General features: G+C 39.6%; 1 protein-coding gene across 1 annotated transcript; it reads left to right on the plus strand.

The window, feature by feature from the left end:
* The first annotated feature begins 23,516 nt into the window (after positions 1-23,516).
* Positions 23,517-25,302, plus strand: LOC111694285 (extracellular signal-regulated kinase 1-like). Its single transcript, XM_023461833.1, has 4 exons — positions 23,517-23,583; positions 23,667-23,770; positions 23,855-24,179; positions 24,278-25,302. The coding sequence occupies exons 1-4, from the start codon at positions 23,517-23,519 to the stop codon at positions 25,300-25,302; spliced, it is 1,521 nt and encodes a 506-aa protein (XP_023317601.1).
* Positions 25,303-25,575: the final 273 nt, after the last annotated feature.

The raw sequence follows: 25,575 nt of genomic DNA on the forward strand, positions 1-25,575 counted from the left end.
TGATTGGTACATAAAAAAAAGACCTTTGAGAGTCACTTAAAAATTCTTCATGTACTGAAAAGAGACAAAATAATCAAATATTTACATGAGAATTTTTCAGATCATAAATTAGGTTAGTTTATAATTGAGCATTACATATTGAATTTTAAAGACTCATACCATTTTTCATTTCTATATCATTGACTGATGTGTAATTCATCCAAAGACTTTTGAGATTCGATAAGGAGCTCATCATTATAAACTAAGAAAAACATAAAGGCACAACTTTTATTGCTCCTGTTGCGAGTTTAGATAAAATGAGATTAATCTGTCCAACTAAACATAATAAAAAACCTTGCATCGATGCAGCAAAAGATCCATAGGGTTGGTATCCTCATATTAACTCCATAGTTTTATCCTTTAACTTTCATTTATTAATCAAATGCGAACTTTTACTGTTCGTGAAGAAACGAACGTCCGGCGCCTCGAACTCCAAATTTAACTGTGGGCTGAATACCGTTGGTTGGTGTTGTTTACATAATATATCGGGGCTTGAGTTATGCGAGCCGGTATACCGGTATGCCTGTGTATATATAGTGTGACTGTGTATACAGCGTGTATATAGTGTGACTGTGTATAAAGGCGTCGACGCAAATCACACGCGGTAGTTGAAATTTGAATTTACGTGCGTTCGATTAAGACAACCGTAAAAATCAAATTTCTTTTAAAGTAAATGATATTTGATTGTCTACTCCAGTAAAGTAAATCAAAGTAGACTCAGTATTGCAGTACAGGGATCGCGGAGGTGGACTTATCTCGTTTGGCCGGGAATCGTTTGCTGCGAAATGGACTTATCTCGTCAGGCACGGTGTTATATTGAACGATAGGTGCTCTTTTCAGCTTTTGTGACACTTGTACCTTAAAGTAGACATAATATATAGGTAATTCATGTCATAAAGTCGATTTCGAAAATAATGGAGTTATCTCGTTAGCCCTTTCCACCATAGATATATATTGACTTGTGATTTCTAAGTTATTGACCGCATGATTTTGAATGTAATATTTATTCAATTTGCGTCCTTTAGGTCTCTAAAGTTTTGTAATTAAATTCTTTTACACTTAAGTGAAGCAGATTTTTTATTTAGTTATTTTTTTAATCTACTGTAGCGGCATACTCGAATGCGCTACAAGTCGATAAAAGTCACTCTTGAGCTCACGCGTAGAAATAAGTATTACGACGAGACGAACCCTATACACTATGTCCCTATCACACATCTATGTTTTCCCACCTACACTTTAGCACCTGAAACCTGGAGAAGAGAGAGAAGCAAGCGACGAGATCAGAACCAAGACGACGAGACACTTATCACCAGACATATAATATAAAGAACGATATGAGCAAAGAGGCCACTGAACATCAACATCACTTGACCGGCTCACCTCGGCCGAGACGAATCTCAAGCTAAACATCAGAATTACTGCGTACGAAAACTCGCACCAAACGTACGAACACGAGACAGTCCAGCGAGATCGCACAAACATCCAGCAGCAGACGAGTAAAGAACAGCGAACACATACCAGACAGACGCCCACAGCGTCGACACGTGAAATGAGCAGACGAGAATCATCGACCTATCGATCAATAATCGATCAGTGCTCGCGTGTCGCTTCAGACGACACGTGAGAACGACGAGTACGACCACGTAGGAGTCGGCCATATTATTACAGCAAGTCTGCCTGTACGCCACGCATGTACGAACTGTGTCGTGTTGACTAAAGAAAGAAAGAAAGTAAAGAAAGAAATCAAAGTGAATCGAATCTCGAAAGTGTGTCTCCATCTTCGCCGTATCCCTGGTGACGACGTTCAACTTCGAGAAAACCGGCCACCAGAAATTGTCGACGAAGAAAGAAGACTTATCGTAAGCTTATTTAAGTATAACCTAGACGCATAAGAATCCGAGCTCTCTCGCGCCGAGTAGTAGAATCTTCCCCCCCGTGACCCCGCGTCCCTCCGAGACTTTTTCGCGAGTGTTAATTGCTCTCCGCTAAACTAGACGAATAATTAATTGTACAAGTGATAACGAGAAAGATTGTATACGAAAGAAAGACGAAATCAGTTATAAGACTAATATTACTCAATTATCATTTTATTACTTTGTATTTTCGGTCCACGTGCCGCGTTCACGTGGTGGCGCCCTTATTATCAAAACCAACGAACTGGCATCTATTTGTTACTTTCAATAAATTATTATCTTTTCATTTATTATTTAACATAACAAACAGTATTATAATTATTTCGAGACGCCCAAAAACCCCCTTATACTACTATTCTCCAAATATAGCAATAAGCGTTATTAAAATAGCTATTTTTGTAATTTTTTTTGTACTTTTTTATGAAAAAAATTTTGCAAGCCTTTTGTTTAAATTCTGTTACACTTAAGTGGAAAAAAATTTTATTACAAACTTTTTGAGACCGAAAGGACGCAAATTGAATAAATATTACATTCAAAATCAGGTGGTCAATGACTTAGAAATCACAAGTCAATATATATGAATCCTGGGTGAGTATTAATAATAAAAGGAACTAGAGACATAATTTTTGTTGTAAAAGGACTTATAACAACATATTTTAACATCAGAAACAAAAAATTTTAATAGTAATCCTTAATTTTCAAGTTTTTTATTTATAGGCATAAACACCGGTGCATCCCGCGACTGATAACATAAACGAGATGACAATATGCGGCGACTACTATATAACAATTTGTGATTCTCTCCCTTATTTCTCTTCTCTTGATACTTATAATTTGCATCAAGAGAAACAGCAGATGAGTTGCTGTTAAAAAACTCCAGCCAGCTTTAAAAGTTGCGTGGCTTCTTTTGGGACCCAAGGGATCGGAGGTGAGAAATGAAAATGTTCTTTTTCATTTTAAGAAAGAAAAACAAACTTTATTTATTTATAATAATATTGAATTCACTCTAAGAGTGGTGGCCCTGAAAAGGTCCCTTCGAAAAATAAATTACAATTTATTTATAAATTTATAATTGATTTTTTTTTGTTTTTGCGCAACTTAAGTCTACGACCTAAATCTGAATTGATTTTAGCCTTGAGAAAGGCTGATGCTGCTTTGCGTCAAACTCGCTCGAGTTCAAACGAAATCGTTTGCCACTACGTTGTAGTGTGCAACCGAATAAGTTCGTTCCTCACGAATTGGCAGCAAAAGCAGCCTGATCACTCTCGCTGATGGTTGCAGAGAGAATGCCCTTTCTTCTCACACGCTCGCTTATTTATACTATCGGCCGCGTCGCCTAGGGGTTGTTCACCCCCACCCCTCCGCCGAGAGCCAATCAGAGTCATGCATGCGAACAGTCGCCCGCGTCGCTCGCGAACGACCTTGACGCTTGCACTTTGCGAATGCATTTCTTGTATTTTGCCAGTTCGAGCTGATTTTCCTTTTTTTTAAATGACCTTGACGCTAGTAGACTTATGAATGTGCTTGCGCGAATAAGTTCGTTCCTCGCGAATTGCTGTGGTGGTCCTGAAAAGGACCGATTTTTTCACGGTGTTGTGCTCGTCACATCTAGTCCCCTAGTGTGTTCGATGGAATTCGTGACAAGGATGCGAATTTTGTTGAACACACTAGACTCCCAGAGCCGCCCACAGGTAGTTGAATTCTTCTATCGTGGCCCTTATGAAACGCGCGTTGTAGATGCCAACGAACCTTCCTTTAGCGTCTATGTTTCCTGGCTTATAATGACTTCTCAAATGGCCTTGACGGAACGCTGGTTGGTGTACACGTATTTTTATCTTGGGGTACATGTCGCGCGTGTTGTAGTTGATGGCTGTTGATGTTTTTTTCTTCTTTTTGACGTGGATGGGCGGCAGTGCCTTTTGTTTCCGTGGCACGGGCTCCTGAGTCGGAGTTTTTATTGTTTCATTCTTCGTTTGCACAGCGATGTCACTTGTTGCGGGCTTGGCGGAGCATGCAACTCCCGACGGCATCTTCTTTCCCCGTCGATTTTTACTGATCCTGACTTGGGCCGTAGATGGCTGCCTTTCCGCCAATCCATTGTATACGTGGCTGGTTGTAATTGCCCCGCTGGCTGACCCTGACATCGGAGCTTGAATCCCCACGTCGACGCGTCCGAACAGTGGCCATGGTGATGTAGATGCGTGTTTTGGGCTCTTGGCTTTTGCGTTGAAGCGATCCATTTCGATTAAGAGTTCGTTATCCAATGATTACTTCCAGGAACTCTGTCCCCTTTTATAGTTAATATTATTAATTCGTTTATCCCCACCCCTCCATTTTGTAAAAAAACCACATTTTAAGCTGTTCAGTATTGGGGCAAAAAAAAAGGGGGGGGGGAAGAGAAAGGATGCTGTGACTCGTTGTTAATCTTGAATTTTCTCCGGCTTTCTTTTATATTTTATCAAGTCATTAATATGAAATTGCCCTCGTTCTTGTTGGTTGACGGAGTCAACCAAGAAATATGTTGCATCTCCTATTTTCCTTTGAACGACGAATGGACCTTGATACACTTCGAAGAATTTTTCGGTTTCTTTATTTTCTGCGCTTGAAAAATATTTAGCACGTACTAAAACTTCGTCGCCGACGTTAAATTGTGCAAAACGGTGCCTTCTGTCGTTATTAATTTTCTCGAGACGTCTCGTCCGCTTGGTTTTAATCCTGTTATACGCCAATGTTATTTTTTCCTCATAAGGTGCATCTTCTTCAACTGTGCCTTGGATGACCTTGTTCCAAATCCGTGTCGGCTTAATGTTCAAATGCAGCTCGAGCGGAGTAAATTCGGTAGTTTCGTGGTAAGTTTCGTTTAATATGGATTGCACGGTGGCCACGTAAGTCTCCCATGCGCTGTGTTGATTTCTCACATAAGTGCGTAGAAAAGCAGCAATAGTTTTATTGACTCGTTCGACGATTCCATTCGATTGGGCGTGTCGAATAGATGCAAACGTGACCTTGATGTTTACTTTCTCCATTGCTTCAATGAACTTTTTTGACGTGAATTGTCGACCATGGTCGCAACAAATCACTTCAGGTTTTCCGTACTTCACAAAATAATCGTTTAACAATTTATTTAAGGTCGCTGACGTCGTAGGTCTTCTGACTGGATATAAAATTACAAATTTTGAAAACGCATCAATCGTGACAAGTATATGTTTTACTCCAAACCGTGATGAAGGTAAAGGACCGAAATAATCTATACAGAGTAACTTGTGGGGTCCTTCTGGTACTATAATTTTTTGTGGAGCAGTGTTAGGGCGGACACAGTACTTGTTGCGCTGGCATGAATCACAAAATGAAATCAATTGTGTTACTTTATGTCTCATTTTTCTTATGTGAAACGTTTCGCTTAACATGCGTATGACTTTCTTTGACCCTATGTGTCCATATGCCTCATGCGTTTCGATAATTAAGTTTTCGCTTATACAATTCGGTATCATAACTTTAAATATATTCCGATGGTCGCGCTTGTATATTATATCATTGACAACTTTATAACTTGGGTTACACATTTTTTGATCTGTTGCGTTACATATCTTATAATACTTTTGGAGGTCCGGATCTTCGATCTGAAGTTTTGCAATATTCAACAAGTCACTCATTAATTTTTTTGAAAATGTTTGATATTTTGTGTAGGCGACCAGCACCTCTCCTGGCTGCTTTCGTTCGTCCATATTGTACATAGGGTGTCTGCTGAGAACATCTGCTATCACGTTTTCTTTCCTTTTAACATGCTCCAGCGACATATTAAAATCTTGCGTGCTCAGAATCCATCGTCGAATTCGATTTCCTGTGAACCGTGATTTATACATGAAAGTTAGCGCTTTGTGATCTGTTTTTACGTGGATCTTAGCAGCACGCAAGTAAGTGTACAGCTTGTTCAGTGACCAGATTACAGCTAATAGCTCCTTTTCCGTGGTGAAATATACGAGCTCTGCACCCTTCAATGTGCGACTGATGAAGGTGATCGGTCTTTCATTTCCTTGTTCATCGATTTGTGATAAAACGGCGCCGATTGCATAGTCACTTGCATCAGTGCGGAGTATGTACGGCTTGGAGGGATTCGGGTGGGCCAGACAGACGTCCTTGGCGAATAAATTTTTGACTGATGCAAAAGCTCGCTCTTGTCTGTCCCCCCACTCCCATTTCTTTTGATTTTTCAATAATTCGAAGAGCGGTACGAGCTCATCGGCATGATTTTCAGCGAACCTTGAGTAGAAATTGACGAGGCCCATGAAAGCTTTCAACTGTCGCACATTACGTGGTGCAGGGAAATTTTTTATTAAATCGATTTTATTGTCTTGTGGGAGTATGCCTTCCGGCGTGAGGACAAATCCGAGAAACTCTACTCGTGAGCACAAGAGCTTTAATTTTTTGAAATTCAGAGTCAAGTTGCATCTTTCAAGTCGTCCCAAGAGATTATCTAGGCATCTTATATGGTCAGCTTCATTGGGCGAGATACACAGTAAGTCATCGACGAAATTTAAGACGTTGTCTCCTATACCATGTAATACATGTTCCAAGCCCCGTATCAGAGCTGCACTGCTGACCTTCAAGCCGAAAGGAACCACGTTGAATTCATATACCTTTCCTTCGTGTAGAAAAGCACAATACTTCTTCGAATCTTCCGTGAGTGGTATCTGATAAAATGAACTGGTCAGATCCAAGCTTGACATCACCGTGACACCGTAACATTGCTGTAACAAGTCGTCAATGTTTATTAGCATAGCAAGATCTTCTATGAGGCATTCATTGATCTTTCTTGCGTCCAGACACAGCCGAATTGACTGGTCTTTCTTGATAACCACGACGAGCGGAGATATATATCTGCTCCTCGATGGTCGAATTAGCTTCCAGTCTAGCATTTTCTGTATCTCTTGTCTTACTTGTTCACGGTAATTAAATGGAATAGGATAAGGCTTCACAAAAAAAGGCTCTTTATTGGACATTTGTAATTCATATTCATAGCAGTTCAATCGGCCAGGTTTTTTCTCAAAAACTTTGCGATGCCACCATAGCGTTATGCGTAGATGATTAAGCGTCTTTTCATCCTTTGGCGTACATGACTTCATTTTCTCGGAAAGTTCTGGTACCGTCAGATGAAGAGCTTGCGTCTCGTCGAAATTCTTATCGACATTGGAGAGGCACAGCGGCTCTGGGATACGGTCAATTTCCTCTTTTGAAAATATATCGTACCACGTTTCTGTTGACGCTTCCCCTTGATCGGGCGAACACTCATCAAGCATTTGTATGAGGCGATGATTCATTTGTGAACATAACATACTTTGTTTTTTATAAGAGATCGTATGGCTCTGATTATTGAACTGTATTGTTATAGTATCTTCGTGAGCATTAATGATCATACCTAGTTGCTTTATGGTATCCATTCCAAATATACAATCCCTGACTAATTTTGGAACAATCAAATACACGATGTCGGGACTGAAAATTGCTATCTTTGTACCGCACATGACTTGCTTTTTTAGACGTGATGACTTTGAACCAGTCGCGCCTTTTATCATTAATCCCGTTATCGGAAGAGTTGGACAGTCCTTAAAAAATGTCCAGTTCTTATTGTAGTATGTTTCTGACAGACATGTTACCTCACTGCCCGTATCGATCAGTGCGTTCAGTGACGTGCCACCTAAGCTGATTTCAAACTCCGGACAGCTAACCGTCTGATGTTCCTCAGAATCGTCAGAGAAAGAGTCAGATAATAATTCTCTTCTTGGGTCTTTCAACATCGTTCGGATCCGTTCTTCAGTTGCATCTTGAGATGTACAAGTCGGATCCGGGTTAAGTGATGCAACTGAAACTAGTTTTTTGATGCTTGATTTTGCTGGAGAAGTTCATCAAGGCTCTCTTCATCGATTAGTTGTTGGTCTAAAGTTAACTTTTTCTTGTTTTTCGAGGCTTTGATTGCGTTCACCTGAGAGACGTTATTCCTCTGTTGTTTCGTGTAGTTGCGACCGTTCCCGTTGTTCACGCTCGGCACATAGTTGGTTCTTTTAGGAGTAATTTCTTTTCGGTCGCTCGTGCCTTCCGTTTTACTGTCTAACGACTCCAAGTTTTTGTCTGTACTAAATCGTCTACTCTTGTTTTCGTCCTTAAAAGACAGAAGGTCGAACAATTTATGTTGAGTAGTTATGTTGTGAGCACGCACGGAGTAACGTATCTCCCAATCAAAATGGTTGGCGATCTTCTTCACCAATTCCTCTTCCGTATAATTGCGGCCAAGTTCCTGGGCAAAGCCCCATACGTGTGCAGCATAGTCGATTCTATTCAGTCTAGCATTTGGGTCGTATCGTCCGAATTCGACTTTTCGCGTCCATTCACTTTGGATATTGTCGTTCCAGAACCTAGCTTTAAATTCTCGCTCAAAATCAGCCAGTGATTCGACGCGTGATTCAATCGCATCAAACCAATCACCTGCTACACTTTCCAATGAGCTCGCTATTGTATACAACATTCTGTCCTTGTCCATGTTCGTTGCTTGTACATACTTTTTCAAGGCTTTCAGGTATTTCATCGGTTTTTCCTTGGCATCTGCTTTGAAAACAGGTGGCTTTAATTTTGCAGAATTTGACGACATCCCGGTGAAAGAATCATTGAGGTTGGAGGGAGCAGTGGATTTCTCTTGATTTGGCGTGCGCGCCGCTCGGTAGGCATACTCCTCACATTTTTTCTGTAATTCGGCAAGTTGTGCCTCCGCCTGAGCTTGTGACTCCCTAATTAATTTTTGAAGTTCTGCGACCTTTTTTTCTTGTTCCTCTACCTTCTTTGAGAGTTGTTCTTTTATTGATTTATTTTCAGTCAGCACTCCTTCATTTGTACTTAGTGTCATTTCCAGCTTTTCATTTATGGCATGTGCTGCTGCAAGGATCTTCCTTTTGATGAGTGGATTTATGGTATTTTCTAACTGAATATTCATCCTTGCTTCCATGCGAGTTATCAATGCTTCTTCTAGTTGCCCGATTATGTCCTTGGTTCGCTCCTTTATCATATCTGCATCCTCGGCATTGATGTGAAATTCGTATGTTGGTGCCTGTTTGACTAGAATGTCCCCGATTAGTCTTTTGACTTCGGACTGCACCAAAGGCGCCGAGCTTGCGCCCTCCATTGTGGAAACTGCTGCTTCTACTTGATTTTTAAGCTCTTCGAAGTCGCCTAAGACGGTGTCTATCCTTTTTGAAGCTTCTGTGGCCGCAGTTTCCACTCCATTTAGGCGCTCGTCCAAAACCTCCATGCGTCCTTCATGTTTTTCAGCTCTATCAAGTACAAACTGGACTGACTTATGGACTTCCTCAGTCCATTGCTTTTCTAAATCAGCATGATCCTGGGTTTCATCTAGCGTAGCAAGACTGGCATTAGCCTGGTGTAGACTCTTCTGAAGATCTTCGACCTCATATTCATCGCTTATATATACTGTTGATCTAGTGGCTCTCGGCATTTTGGGCGGTTACTTTGATTTTCTTCCGCTCGTACAATAAATATCCGCGTTTACTTGTACTAGAAAATAAACTCACAGACGCTACAATGTACGCGATCACAACACAGGAATGAAACTTACACCTCTTTTTTTTCTTATAAGTTCATTCACCATTACGCAATCATCCACACACAGTTCAATATCGTAAAGTAAGGAAAAGGAAAGGGAACAAACGCTTTTTTTTCTCCCTTTTTTTTTTTTGAGTTTACAAGTTTTTGCCCCGACAATATAAGTTTATCGCTTATAGCTGGATTATTTAAGAATATTTTTGATTACAATTCTGTATCGTCGGAATGTTATATTTGATCTCACTCCGATCTTTCGACCTTGGGTCTTGTCACGGTCGCCAATGTGATTCTCTCCCTTATTTCTCTTCTCTTGATACTTATAATTTGCATCAAGAGAAACAGCAGATGAGTTGCTGTTAAAAAACTCCAGCCAGCTTTAAAAGTTGCGTGGCTTCTTTTGGGACCCAAGGGATCGGAGGTGAGAAATGAAAATGTTCTTTTTCATTTTAAGAAAGAAAAACAAACTTTATTTATTTATAATAATATTGAATTCACTCTAAGAGTGGTGGCCCTGAAAAGGTCCCTTCGAAAAATAAATTACAATTTATTTATAAATTTATAATTGATTTTTTTTTGTTTTTGCGCAACTTAAGTCTACGACCTAAATCTGAATTGATTTTAGCCTTGAGAAAGGCTGATGCTGCTTTGCGTCAAACTCGCTCGAGTTCAAACGAAATCGTTTGCCACTACGTTGTAGTGTGCAACCGAATAAGTTCGTTCCTCACGAATTGGCAGCAAAAGCAGCCTGATCGCTCTCGCTGATGGTTGCAGAGAGAATGCCCTTTCTTCTCACACGCTCGCTTATTTATACTATCGGCCGCGTCGCCTAGGGGTTGTTCACCCCCACCCCTCCGCCGAGAGCCAATCAGAGTCATGCATGCGAACAGTCGCCCGCGTCGCTCGCGAACGACCTTGACGCTTGCACTTTGCGAATGCATTTCTTGTATTTTGCCAGTTCGAGCTGATTTTCCTTTTTTTTAAATGACCTTGACGCTAGTAGACTTATGAATGTGCTTGCGCGAATAAGTTCGTTCCTCGCGAATTGCTGTGGTGGTCCTGAAAAGGACCGATTTTTTCACGGTGTTGTGCTCGTCACAAATTATAACATTGAGATAATTTTAATGTATGGATGAAAATTTCGAAAATTCAAGTAACGTACTTTATTGCAGGACCAGTTTATGAGACCATACAAAAGTGCTGTACGAACGAAAAGAGTAAGACTCACCTTTTCACGTTTCCAACAGTCAGTGATGCCGTAAATTTCGCACAACACCAGAATCGTGTTATTCTTTCACCTGTTTGGTCAACTGCATTAAACAATCAAGAAGACAATTCACCACAAGGGTTGAAACTATAATAATTTATATTTATGTATTTAATTAAAATTTTTTTATTTTATCTTTAAAGCTAGGCAATGAATTAATTATTCTCATTTAAGTTTAATATAATAATACTTTACAAAAATTAAATCCAAACTATACAAATCATACAGTTTAGATTTGTATAAACAATTAAAATGTTGTGCTGTGTGTTTATTTTGACAAAATTCTTGAAGTTTCACGACGGGGTGGAATTGGGGCGGCAACTGCTCTTTCCTTCGTCGTCAATTTAATTTCGGGGCAAGCTAGAGCACTTTTGTCTTATTTCATAAAAGGGGGGAAGGGGTCTGAGCCCTTACATTTACAAGGAGAGCTCTCCAAGTCCGGGTCACCGAATGCCCTGAAAATTTTTTTGTGATCTCCTAGTACATGATGATGATCCCCTATATAGTTAGTTTGATTCAATGGGCCTTTTAACAATACTTTTACGCATGATCACGATTTGAATTTTATTTAACGATAATAAATACCGTATAGTAGCCTATCATGGTATCAGGCTTAAAACAGTCAATTCCAACTGACTGAACAGCATTGTTACTTTGTCTTTTTTAAATATTTAAACACTTATTCAAAAAATAAACACTGTAGCTCAATTGGTATACTATGCAAGTCTCAAAGAGCGAACCAATTTGAGCTAAAATTAAAATACTTTACTATAAGTATTGATGCAAAAGATTGAAATAAAACTTTTATATTATTAAACTCACTGTTCCTTCTTTTTCATCCATTTTTGACACTTCATCAATTATGTTTTAAGTGCCAGATTACCTCATCAATGATGCTGGAAGTCGCCAATGATAAAGATAAATAAATAATGTGATTTGGCGATGATACAATCAGTTATGCTTCTTTTTCTTTTCCCTAATAACTTAACACAGCTGCTTTTCTGCATTTGTAAATTGAGCGTGTCAACAGTTTAACAGTGCTTAAAAAGTGTGAATTTATTGTGTTAAGTTATTGGGGAAAAGAAAAAGAAGCATAACTGATTGTATCATCGCCAAATCACATTATTTATTTATCTTTATCATTGGCGACTTCCAGCATCATTGATGAGGTAATCTGGCACTTAAAACATAATCGATGAAGTGTCAAAAATGGATGAAAAAGAAGGAACAGTGAGTTTAATAATATAAAAGTTTTATTTCAATCTTTTACATCAATACTTATAGTAAAGTATTTTAATTTTAGCTCAAATTGGTTCGCTCTTTGAGACTTGCATAGTATACCAATTGAGCTACAGTGTTTATTTTTTGAATAAGTGTTTAAATATTTGAAAAAGACAAAGTAACAATGCTGTTTAGTCAGTTGGAATTGACTGTTTTAAGCCTGATACCGTGATAGGCTACTATACGGTATTTATTATCGTTAAATAATATTCAAATCGTGATCATGCGTAAAAGTATTGTTAAAGGGCCCATTGGATCAAACTAACTATATAGGGGTTCATCATCATGTACTAGGAGATCACAAAAAAATTTTTAGGGCATTCGGTGACCCGGACTTGGAGAGCTCTCCTTGTTAGTATAGTTTTTATTGGCATAGCTGAAGACTACATTGCCAAAACAAAAAGTGAGGTATTGTAACAACAGATGGGATAGTATGTAGTACATACAAGAGTTACTTGCAAAGTTCCAATCTTAAAATTAGCATTAAAATTTTAAATTTTAAATTAAAATTAACTTTGATTTTATAACATGATACTTTACAAGTTAAATACTAAATATTAATATTTATGGAATTTATGAATTCCGCAATAGGAATTATCGTTTCAGCTTGATTTTTGGAAGTAAGTGAAACGGTGGAATACGGTTCATGGTAATTATTATTCTTCAACTTATTGAACATTATTGATCTTTCTTTTCAAAATTTTTGACATTGTGTTATGTACCCGTTAACACTGGGTAATAACTTTATTATTTAAATATTAAATATTATTTTCTGTTGTGTCCGAGTGGGGAGGGATCATGAAATAAAGTGTATAACGCTCAAGTGAGATTTACACACAAGACTTTATTACAAGAAACTAATTACTATTAAACAAGCTTACAAAATAAGTGTGGCCGATGCTCGTCGATCTGTAGGGCTGCAAACGCCGTCGGGACGTTACGGTTGCCGCTGTTGCTGGTGTGCTGCGCTGATGCTGCTTGGCCGTCGGTCGCGGCTGCCTCGGTGGTGGCGGCGGCTGTTGCAGTGATCGTCGTGGCTGCTGTTGGGACGTTGCGCTGCTCGGGTGGTGGAAGCACTCACTCGGGCTTTACCGTTCGCGAATACAATTAATAATTTCGATGGTCGCGGCGTATAATTACAAGTTCAAGTTAGTCGCTGTTATAGCTCGTTATTGGTTCTCAATAAGTACAATAAATGCAATTCGTGTTCTATTACAAGTCCGTTAAATATCGCGAAGTCGCTATTACAATGATTCGATTATTCGCGCGCACAGAGCTTCGCCTTACTCGACTCTCTAATATGATCTGCCCCGAGGCCTAATTTTTATGCACGTTATATACTAATTTAATCGTGGACCTTTTGGCGGGGGTACGTCTTGGGTATTTTCCACAAGTCGCAAATCTACCAGCTATTTCGTCACTTGTTGACTAAGTTTGCGCAAGACCAGGATGTGCTCAATAGTTATCTGGGGTCAAAGGTCAAACTTTTGGAGATATGGGACTTGCGAGTGCGCGTGCGAACTTGTTTCGCCCCTTTGTACCAATTCGAATCATTCCATGAGTCTCGTCTCGCATGTGTGTGTTATGCCTTCTTTGTGTTCGAGTTGCACGCACACGCGAGTACACATACACGGAATATATACGCGTGCGGGGCTTGATCTAGTGCGTCGGTAATGTTGCTCGCGCACGTCCGTACATACCTTCAGCCTTTGCCTTGCTCTGTGTTCGGCTGATACACATACGCGCGCGGGATACATATATCTGTGGGCTCGACCTAATGCGACGGTGTGCGTAGGCCACTTACATTCACACACACATTCATGCGACAGCGCTTGCCTGTATCTGTATTCGTCTTACACACATGACTCTTTACCCGCGAGATCAAGCGTCACACGTGTTAATTTGACGGTCCTATTTTAATTATTATATCTAAATTTTACTATAGCTAACGCTGGGTTATTGGTATATAACAATTGCCATAATACGTGATCCACCGTTTCCTCGGATTGATCGTCACAATCACAGTATTTGGAGTTTGTGATTTTTAGTCTCTCTAAACTGCTTTTTAATGAATAATGATTAAACCTAATTCGATTAATTGACACAATGGCTTTTCTGTCAAGACTATTAAATTTAACAAACCAAGGTTTAGATTCTTCTTTGTAATAGTTATCAAAGTAATCCTTTCTTGAGTTTTTTGATTTATCCAATACTACATTGAGGTCCATTAACAATCCTAGTTGAAAAAAATTGCATGGATATCCTCGTTGATTATCACACCGATTCCACGTGGATCATACATAGATTCCTCGAGGATCAGGCATTGATACCACGTGGATCGGACATGGATACCACGTGGATTAAATAAATTGCCTATGTAGGTAAGCCGCGAGGATTGACATAATACCTACGCATATTTTCGATCAACCCACGACGATTTTCGCTAAAGTCCTCGTAGACTTATGAACCTCCGCGTTGATTTTTAAACAATCAATGAGGATTTCCACGAAACCCCTGGTGGATTGCCCGGAAATCTACGCAGATTTTTTATCAACCCCCGACGATTTTCGCAAAAATCCTCGTGGATTAATCAATTATCAACGTGGAGAAATTAAAATCCACGACGATTCACAGACAAAACCTCGCGGATACTTGGAGCGAGCTCGCAAAACAAGTCCAAGGTCCTCGAAGAGTTGAAAAACCACCAACTTAAAATTTTTCCATCCATGTATGATCCATGTGGTATCTATGTATAATAGGTGGTCCACTTTTTCAAAAATTTTTTGTATTTCCGGGGATCCATCGGAATCAGAAAATTTGAGGTTTAAAATGAATTTTCCCGTAAACTAGAACTCAAAAAAATGATTTTAAATGGTGTCGATGGATTTTTGAAGTTTAAAAACGTGCTCCAAAAAAGAAGCAAAATCGGGCTATCATTCGATTTATTTCAAACTCTGTTTAGAGTGTAAAAATAATCTTGACAATACATTTTCTTATGTGTTTTTGTCTGCAAAATCAAATGCCGTAGTCAGTTTTGACCTAGGAGCACAATTTCATTTTAAAAAATACACTTTTTTGATCGTTCTTTTTCGCAAATTCCGCAAAGTTCATTTTCGAGCGAGTGGCAAATGAACAGAAAAAATCTAGAAAATTTTTCGACACCACCAAAATGTAGGATTTTTTATGACGAATCCAATGGTATAAATTAGTATACACTTTGAAATCATTTTAATGCAGAAAAATACAACTTTATCTAAAAAAAAACGACATTACGAAAAATTGAAAAATCGAAAAGTGTATTAGTTTCTTCCAGGAAATGGCTAAGTAGAATCAACTATGGAAAATTGGAAAACTATGGAAAATTCATTTTAAACCTCAAAACTTCTGATTCCGATGGTTCCCCCATGATACAAAAAACTTTTGAAAAAGTGGACCACCCTAATGTATATATAGTGCTGTAGGTGAGGCACCGGGTCGACTCTCGATCTCCTTGCTCGTTGCTTGCTGGATCGTTGCTGAGTCGTCCGCCCATCTTGCGCTGCTACAGAAACTCCTGGGGTCCCGGCTAGGAGGGGATGGTGAATGGGAGGGAGGTGAGATAATTATTAATCCACCTCTCTTTCGCCTCTCTCGAGGCTTCCGAAGATACAAGTCTTTCTCGGGTCTATATAACGCCCAGACTTAATAATCTCACTTGCGTGAACCGCACTTTTACTCCGTGCCACCTAGCGGCGACACGGCTCATTACAATACATACAACAATCCTCCCTCTCTCGAAGACGATGTCGTCGCGGTTACAAAATTATTTATAATTCTAGTTTTACTTAATTTCGACTTAATACTACTTCACAATATATCTTTTATTTATTTCCTTATTTAATTTTAATTTTTTCTTCGGTGTTGTTGAATGCCTTCTCATCTCTTGTATCTTTTACTTCGACGACGAACATGCCGGGTTAATCCTGTAGTATCTCCTGGGGCCCTCCCCCTGTAGTTTGAGGCTACTACAAGCCTTTCCGACCGTGGAGAGAGGTTGGCTTGGACGTAGTCTCGTCGATGCTCCGGCTTCTTCGGCTGCTACACTGGTGGTAAGGTGACTTAGAGTTCCTTCGAGACGACTAGGATGGTTAGAGACTTCGGCACACTTTGCTGTCATCCAAGAGCGTAGGTCTTTTTTCGTGCCAGCAGATAGCTCGTTGATTAATCTCCTGTGGTCACTTCGACGTTTCAGCAGTGAGAATGGTGTGCAGCTCACGCGTTTCCTGTGTTCTTCGGACTCGTCCAGAGCTACTTCGCTCACGAGACCTCCAGACTCCACTCCGACACGTCCAGAACTGCTCCTCTCCATGCTCGTCTGTGACAGGGGATCACGCGCTCTCTGCCGCCATGTCACCTGCCGTGGCAACTTGGTGACAGTCTCCCCTCCTGATGTTGTGTCGTCTCTCTGGTAACTCCTCGTCACGTGTAGCCGCTATTGACGTTCGGCAGAGAGTGCCGAAGATGGACCTTCTTCTCGCCAGCTTCCTTCTGGAGCTTTCTTCTGCGAGCAGTCCTTGGCGAAGTGTTTTCCCGAGCAGTTCCAACACTTCGGCAGAGCCTTCTCACTTTTTTCAGCCCTCTTGCCCGCCTCGTTCATCTTCTCGGCTCTCTCTTCCTCTTCGTCTCGCTCTGCGTCGACGGCTTGCGCGAAAAATGCTGCGTAGTCCTCGACGTGTTGCAGCTTCACAAATCTCCTGATGCTCGGGCGCAGTAGGCTTATCATCACGCTGATTTTTTCGGCCTCCGAGTCGTTCGGTCGCAGTCGTTGGAACAAGCGGTATTTGTTTTCCAGGAACGTGCCGGCGCTTTCGGTGACTCCTTGTTTGTTGCCGTACAGTTTGGCGAGCAGCGCTGTGCGCGTACTCGGGGAGTCCCAGCGGTTCCGAAGAAGTTCCTTAAATTTTGCGTATTCCACTTCCATTACCCTGTAGCAGCTCCACCAGCTCTTCGCTTCCCCGGTCAGTCCTTCCTGCAACGTTGGCCCTTGATCTGCCGCCGCGATGTTGTAGGTGGCTACGTAGTCGTCGCACCGCTGAAGATACTTGGTTGGATCCTCATGGTCAGCCCCGCCGTACGTTGGTACCGCGGGTCTCGCGTTGAGCAGTGCTCTTGCGAATTCCTCCCAATTTCCAAGTGGATTCATCGTGCGAGCTGGTGTAGACTCTCTTCGTTGTCTGGTCGGTTCCGCTGGTGCTGGTAGTTCAGCGTGCGCTTGGTTGTCCGGTTCGTTCAGCCGCTCCGCTATCTCCTGCCCGTCCTGTGCGACTGCCGCTGCGCCGGCTTGTTGTTCCCTGCTCTCGTTTTGCTGTGGCTCATCCATGAGCCGATCTCTTCGACGATTTTCTGCTCGCCGCTGTCTCTCCGATATGGGCGCCACTGGATTTGACACTTCCAGAAGTGATTCCTCCTCCGTGCTCTCCGCTTCTCTACGGCGCTTGCGAGAGGGTCTTGTCGGCATAGACTCTTGTCTCTTTTTTCTCTCCGTGGGTAAGTCCGCACTTAGTGCTGTGCAATCCTCCGTTTCTTTGTCTTGAGAGTCGATTGCAGCCACACGTTGGGCCCGCCAATTGCTGTAGGTGAGGCACCGGGTCGACTCTCGATCTCCTTGCTCGTTGCTCGCTGGATCGTTGCTGAGTCGTCCGCCCGTCTTGCGCTGCTACAGAAACTCCTGGGGTCCCGGCTAGGAGGGGATGGTGAATGGGAGGGAGGTGAGATAATTAGATGAGATTCCCTTTTCAAAGAACTCTGTTTATTAATCCACCTCTATTCGCCTCTCTCGAGGCTTCCGAAGATACAAGTCTTTCTCGGGTCTATATAACGCCCAGACTTAACAATCTCACTTGCGTGAACCGCACTTTTACTCCGTGCCACCTAGCGGCGACACGGCTCATTACAATACATACAACAATAGCTAATCCACGTGGATAATACACGCGGATATCCATGCAATTTTTTTCAACTGGGAACGCTTTACATTTTAGAAAAGAAAATATGTCAGAGTATGGAATCTTAGTTTGATTTAATGATCCCGATGTTATCACAGATCTCGTGGTAGAGTCCGCATTTTCGTTGCCTATAATCCCGATATGCGATGGGACCCAATAAAATTTGACTGATTTGTTTAGTTTGTTTAATTCAAAAATTTTTTCTTTTATTTTGGTAATGAGCATTGATTTATTTTTCTGATTGGCTAGTGACGAAAGCGCCTTCAGCACCGACTCTGAGTCAGTAAATATCCTAAAAAAGAAGTTATTACTATCTTTGATTCTATCTAGTGCAAAGCTTATCGCAAGCGACTCTGCCGTAAATATTGTAGCGAGATCATGGATTTGGTAGGATAGTTGAAAATACTCATTCTTAGACCAGGCCGCGAGACCAGTGCAACTCATGTTATTATTTTCGTTACTTTTATCAAGTGATATTTTTGAGCCATCAGTGTAAATATCAATATACTCGATATGATTACAGGACTCTTCGAATTTAGTGATAAGTCCGACAAATAAGTCCGGCTTAGGTGCTGACTAATCGTATACTAACGTGTTATTGTTTACAGTAATGCCTAACATTTTTTAGGCATTGCGGGTTTTGCCTAAAATTGCTTAGGCATTGCGGGCTTTGCCTAAGAAATTTAGGAATTTCCTTAACTTTTTTAGGCACTGCGGTTTTTGCCTAAAATTTTAGGCATTTTTGTTTTTGCCTAGGCAAAAGTCACTTTTGCCTAAAAGCGGGTTTTGCCGGTAACATATTTATATACTAGGGGGGCTGTGCCCCCCTGCTCGCTCCGCTCGCCAACCCCTCCGTTAGGGTGATATACATTTTATTTTTTAATGAGGAAAAGGGTTTGTCTTTAATAATTTTATAGTTTAAGGATTTCTGCTCATAATATTTTTAGTCTTTATTTGCCACAAAAATGGACATTGAACCCAAAATCTACCAAAAAAATAATTTTAAAAGGCCATATTTAGATGTTGGTAATGTGATAGTTTTGTCTTATGTATATGGGTCATATCATAAAAGAGTTAATAGCTCAAAAAATCGAATTTCAACTAACTATGTACTCTTAAAGATTACATTGGAAAATGAAAATCCGAAAAATCTTAGCCCTCTAGCTCCATCCCTCATGGATTTATAGGGGCTCAAAGTTGGATATTCAAATTTTAAATTTAATTCTACTTTTCTGGGGTGATTTTGAAAAAATGGTTGAATCATGTTTTTATGTGTAAAATTTGATGAGGAATTCAAATTTGTACTCAAAAATCATACTTATAGCCTAAAAACCCTTTAAAATGGAAAAATAACATAAAAGACCAAAAATAAAGTTGCTCGTCTTCAGCGATTAGGCCAGAATTGTAATATGTTCATCAAAAGGCCAAAATACAATTTTAGGTAAATTTTGGTAATCGGTTGAGCATTAGAAACAATCCCATGGCATTCCATATAGCCATTTCCATATAGATTTAAAGAGGACAAAATTTCCAAGAAATTAAAAAAAAAGCGTCTCGATACGATAAACCTAGCCCAAGATAGAAGCATTTGAAATTTGACAAAATTTCGACGAATTTTTTTGTTGCGATAATTTTGTTTCCGAGTGTACAAGTGTATGTCAGCTTCATTTTTGTGTCGCACACAAGCATGTCTTATTTTGTTAATGTTGTAGCAAAATAAAAATTGTTAATCGATCTATAGTTATAGCATTCACTAAATAAAACTAATAACATTTATAATTTTTATGAAATTTATTAGTGTCGCTGAAAGCAATGTAAAGCTTGTGCGCTGTAGCGAAATAAAAATTGTTAATCGATCTATAGTTATAGCATTCACTAAATATTTATGGTTATGTGCATTTGTTCAGTGATTTTGAAAAATGTTTTTACTAAATCATCGAATAATCCATCTTTAACAACCCTGCAAATTAGATGTAGGGGAGTTAATCCTTCATTGTTTCGTATGTTAGGATCAACACCCATTTTTATTAATAAGTCAATAATATCATTAATATTATGTTTCACATATATTAATGAAAGATGTAGCAATGTATTGCCATCAGTATCAATATTGTTCATTGGCAAAATGTGTTGTTTGTTTTCAATATTTTGCAAAAAAAAATTTATCAAATCAAAAGCTCTGTAATATTTGCAAATCGTATGTAAAAGCGTTGATCCATTATTGTTAACCGCAGTAAGATCAGCCCCATAATCTAATAACATTTGGCATATGATCGTGTTATTGTATCGCAACGCTAAGTGGAGAGGAGAATCGCCAGTTTCCGGAACAATAAGATTAGGATCTTGACCTAACTCAAGAAAATGTCCAACAGCATAAACAACTCTGTGCTCGCATGCTATATGAAAATGACTTACACCAAGATTATCAATATAATTTTTAGTAAAATCATCATAAATTTCGAAAAGATCTTGGATAACTTCGAAACATTTAAATCTTGCCGCGTAATGGAGCAGTGTTGTACGTTGAAATGGATTATTAGTATTATTTTGACAATTTCCGGCAAGTGACATAAATTCAATAATGATACAGGCCTTACTTCGATCACATTCTTTATGCATATATTTGTACGCGTCCAAAAACATGATTTTACATTCTTCATCCGATAATATATTCAATATGCATATATTTGTACGCGTCCAAAAACATGATTTTACATTCTTCATCCGATAATATATTCAATGGTTCATTGAAATCACCTATCCAATTTTGTACTAAATGAACATATTTCTCCAAGAAATTATAACGTGCATCAGCACAGGCCCACATGACTGCATTTTTTTTGTTCCGCTTCAAATAGGCTAAATCTGTTTGGTTACGAAATATCATCTCTTCTTGAACACCTTACCCATTAGCTTGATTATTATCTTCAAACTGCATTTTTAAAAAAATTACGATAATAAATATTATAGTTTGTAGAAGCAACACAAAAATGTATTATCTAACGATTTCAAAAATAAAACGAAAAATAATGATATAATTATTACTGTTATTACGCGAATATAGCACTAATTGTACATGTGAGAACATATCTACTAATCTTGGAATGTACAATACTGTATGATTTGTTATTGTTCATAATAGTTATTGGCGAACGCAGTTATCTGGTTGTAGCTTTTTTAGGAGGGTGTGTGTTTTTCGTAAAATATAAAGGGTGTGCAGCAGTTAATCAATTTAAAAATGTGCACATAAGGAAATTTTTTGTATTTTTACGTACTAACACTTTTGTTGTCTAACAAATTTTGAATGGAAAATAATTAATACCGATATGTTTAAATAATTCTAATCGATGGAAAAGAGATTAAAAGCAAATGATAAATTGACTATTGAACATATGCAAATATTAACTAAAGTAATGAACGAAAATCCTTATGCGAAATCTTACAGACATTTACATGAAATTTTTGTTAAAGATCATATTCCGAAATATAAATTATATTTTATGCGTAAAAATTGCGAACAAAAACATAATTATAATAAGCCTAAAACATCCGATTGTGGTGCTAATTGATTTGTTAAAGTCGCGTTTTCGTGTATAGATTTGGTCGAGCGGCTGAATTTTTCTTGGTGCTTTTCGAGGTCAATGTTCAAGTACTCATACTTTTTTAATTGATCCTTAATATCGTTTATTTCACCCCTTATTTTGTTAAGCAATGCTAAATTTCCTTTATCTGTTTTGCTTTACAAATTACGATTTAATTCTGTTAATTTTACTAGTAAGTTTTCTGCTTTTATTTCGTCCTCTTTCCTTTTATCGTCACTAATCATTGTGTATCCATCTCTTCATTCACACCCACTCAGAGACAATAGTGTTGTTTGTTTGCAATCGGTAAGTTCAATCGGGTCGTGGCTCGATGCACCAGTTGTAACGACGGGTTTTCTTGCCTGTCGATTACTTAAATAATAATATCAATAATAATATGTGTCGTCTGACTGAAGGCTTGACTCTACTCGCGGTTGTCTCTGGGGGTGAGGTGAGATGAAGAAAGGATAACACAGAATTTCACAAGAGACTGTTTATTGACCAAACTTATATCTAAAATACAGTAGAGTGAGCTTACAAGTTACTGGGTTATCTTCGGCGGCGTCGTTCGTTGAGCGGCGAGTGAGTGGGAGGGCGGCCCCGTGTCGGTGCGGTCTCGGCTAGTCGGCGAGGGTGATCTCGGCTGGTCGGTGAGGGTGATCTCGGTGTCGATGAGACCGGTACGGCGTCGGCGTGTTGGGCGGCGTCGGTGGTTGCTTCTGGACGGGCTCGCGTACTTTTCGAATAACTAACTCGCACTGATTTTATCTGGTCGGAGCCGAGCGCCAGGCTAGTTTTCAAGTCAACTGCGAACTTGGAGTCGAGAAGTAAAGATGTACGTGAATACCGAACCGACGAGCGTCGATGTGTACGCCTCGAACCGAAAACTGTGAGTGAGCCCCGACGAGCGTCGATGTGTACGCCTTGAACTGAAAACTGTGAGTGAGCCCCGAGACTCTCTGAGTCTCGGTTTATATACTGTTTGTTGCTGCCGTATCCCTCTTTGTTTGGGCGAGGGTCGCCGTAAACTTTATGTGTCCTCTAGAGCTTGCGGGCTGCGCGTTTTTCCCATCCGTCGTTTCTGGGAATCTTAGCGAATGCTCGAGCCGTTCCCTTAGTTGCTTTGCCCGTTTACCCGAGCGCAAGTTGTGACCTGATTTTTGCCAACATCCGATTTTCTGCAAATTGCCCGAGCCGGTTACCCTATCGCATACCCGGTAACGGAGGCATCATAAATTTCGACTGGTGGCTTGCAAGCGCGAGTCATGCTTCACACACGCGCGCGCTGCTCCATGCGTGTGCGCACTCACACCAGTGCGTACCGCGGCGTGCGTGAGTGGGCGCACACTAACGCTGGCTGCTCTATCCGTGTGCGCACTCACACCAGTACGCGCTGCGGTGTACGTGTGCAGTCGCACACTAATGTTCACGGCTCTGTCCGTGTGCGTACTCACACCAGTGCGCGCTGCGGTGTACGTGTGCAGTCGCACACTAACGTTCACGGCTCTGTCTACGGAAGCCTGTAGGTATCACGAGACTCCGCATGTGCGAGTGGTGGCGTTGATGACTGCGGCGCTCGCTCGCAGGGTGCGGGCGGAATCTCTACATTATTTTTTCTATGGTCTTTTCACGTGAACATCGACAGACTAAGGTTTTTTCCTGCTCTTTGAGATTAAAAAATAAGGTTAAAAAAATGGATATAACAAGAGAGATCGAAATCAAAGAAGGCGAGTCGTCTCGCTTCTTTGAAGTGTCAAATGATAAAATATCATTGACCACATTAAAAGTTTATTACCCGAAAATCAGTGGACTCACATATATAAAAGATAACAAATTTTACTGCGTGATGGTAGAAGGAGGTTACCTCCACTGTTTGCCTCATATTAGTTCTTACAACGTTTTCATAAAAACAGGTAAGAACTTAATCTTTTTTTTCAATCAACATCTTTTGTAATTGTACTGTAGGCTAATTTGTCAAATTTCATTTTGTTCATAGAGGATATTCATCCGCGCGAAACTTTATCAGAGGCCCAGAAGGAGAAATTTAATTCTGTGATGAAATGCATCCATGGCCAAGAAACTCCGGAACAGCTAAAAGAAGTTAGTATATATATATTACTTGATCTTGAAGTACTCGATTGTACAAGATGATTATAATTTTATTCTTTTTTTAACCTGTTACAGCGGAAAAAAATTGGCAACCGAAAACAAGATCAGAAACAAGATCAGATCAAACAAGATCAAATGCAAGATGAACACGGTGCACAAGATAAAACAGTCAAAAAAATCCCTGTTATGTGGTATCATAAAGATGCATCAGGTGCAAATTTTTACAAGATGCCGTCTGGAGGAAGTAAAGAAATAATACTGGATGTTAAAACACACTACACTGTAGACAAAATTACTGAAAAATGCATCGAAGCTTTCAAGAATGAATTAAATCATAACTATTTTGAAAAAAGTTTCATCGAAATAGGAAGAAAAAACCATGATGTCATTATAGATTTTGGTAACGATGGGCTTATTTCAAATCAGCCTTCTCAAAAGCTCATCGTGCAATCACTTTATATTTGTATACAACTGCACATAATCCTAAAATATTATCAGATTTAAAGCCAATTGCAGACAAGAACATAATGGTGGTAAGTGATATGAATAAATGCAAGAAAGATCAGAATTCAAAAGAAAATAGTTCTCCATCGATAAGCTTGGATCAAATGCCCTCCTGCAATTCAATTTTCAAAACACCAGTGATCTCTAGAATTAAAAGTTCTCCATTGAAAAAGAAAGTCAGTGTGGAGTTTTCTGAACAGTTAAATGTTCCTACAAAGAAATCAAAAATATCTCACATAAATGATGTCAGAAATGTGAAAATAGACGTTGCCATTGAGGTACCCATGAGTGACTTTACTTTCCCAGATGTGGTATTGGGAAGAGGTGCTTTTGGAGAAGTTCGTAAGGGAGATTGGAATTTCACTGAAGTTGCTATTAAAACCATAGACTTATTACAAGAAGATCCTAAAGATATCATAAAAGAAGTGGCTATACTGCGACAAGTTGTACATAAAAACATTGTCTCCATTATGGGATACGCTATGAGTAACAATGATTTCTATATCATCATGGAGCTTGTTGATGGTTACACCCTAATGGAATTAATATTTAAAGATCGAATCAAATGTATATTTCCACTTGACACTTCAGACAAGATCCAGATAACATTTCAAATATTACTTGGACTTGCATTCCTTCATGGCTTTCCAAAGAAGATTGTGCACCGAGACATAAAACCAGCTAATATACTTCTGACCAAAGAAAAAGGTGTTAAAATATGTGATCTAGGAGTATCCAAAATCAACGAGCTCTACACACAATTAATGACCACTCATGGTCGAGTAAATTGTGCTGGTACGCCAATGTACATGGCTCCTGAAATTTATATCAACCGCCAGCAAGCAACAGAGTACTCAGATATGTGGTCATTTGCTTGCACTATTGTCGAGTTATTTAATGAAAAGCATGTCTGGCGCATAGCAAACTCACAAAAAAATCTGGTAAAGCTGTTGAAAGAAAAACGTACACCAGAATGTGATAACTTACCTGATATTATAAAAGCACAGGTGAAAAAGTGATTTGACTACAACTACAGTTCCAGACCAGTAGCCAAAGAAATTATAATTGTCATGAAGAAAATGTTTGAAACGTCCAAAGATAATGGTAATTGAATATAGCCGCACACGTGGGGTCATATTGCTGCTGAGGGCCGAGGAAGAAAAATGTTTGCAAAATTGTGCATACTGCCAAAATATATGTAAAAACGAATATACTCGCATGCTAACACTGAGACATAATCAAAAATATTGCAGTATTTGTGTTCAATACACGGCTAGTGTATTTTATGTAAG

The sequence above is a fragment of the Trichogramma pretiosum genome, unplaced genomic scaffold (assembly GCF_000599845.2).
Source record: "Trichogramma pretiosum strain Unisexual culture from Peru unplaced genomic scaffold, Tpre_2.0 scaffold12, whole genome shotgun sequence".
NCBI lineage: Eukaryota > Metazoa > Arthropoda > Insecta > Hymenoptera > Trichogrammatidae > Trichogramma > Trichogramma pretiosum.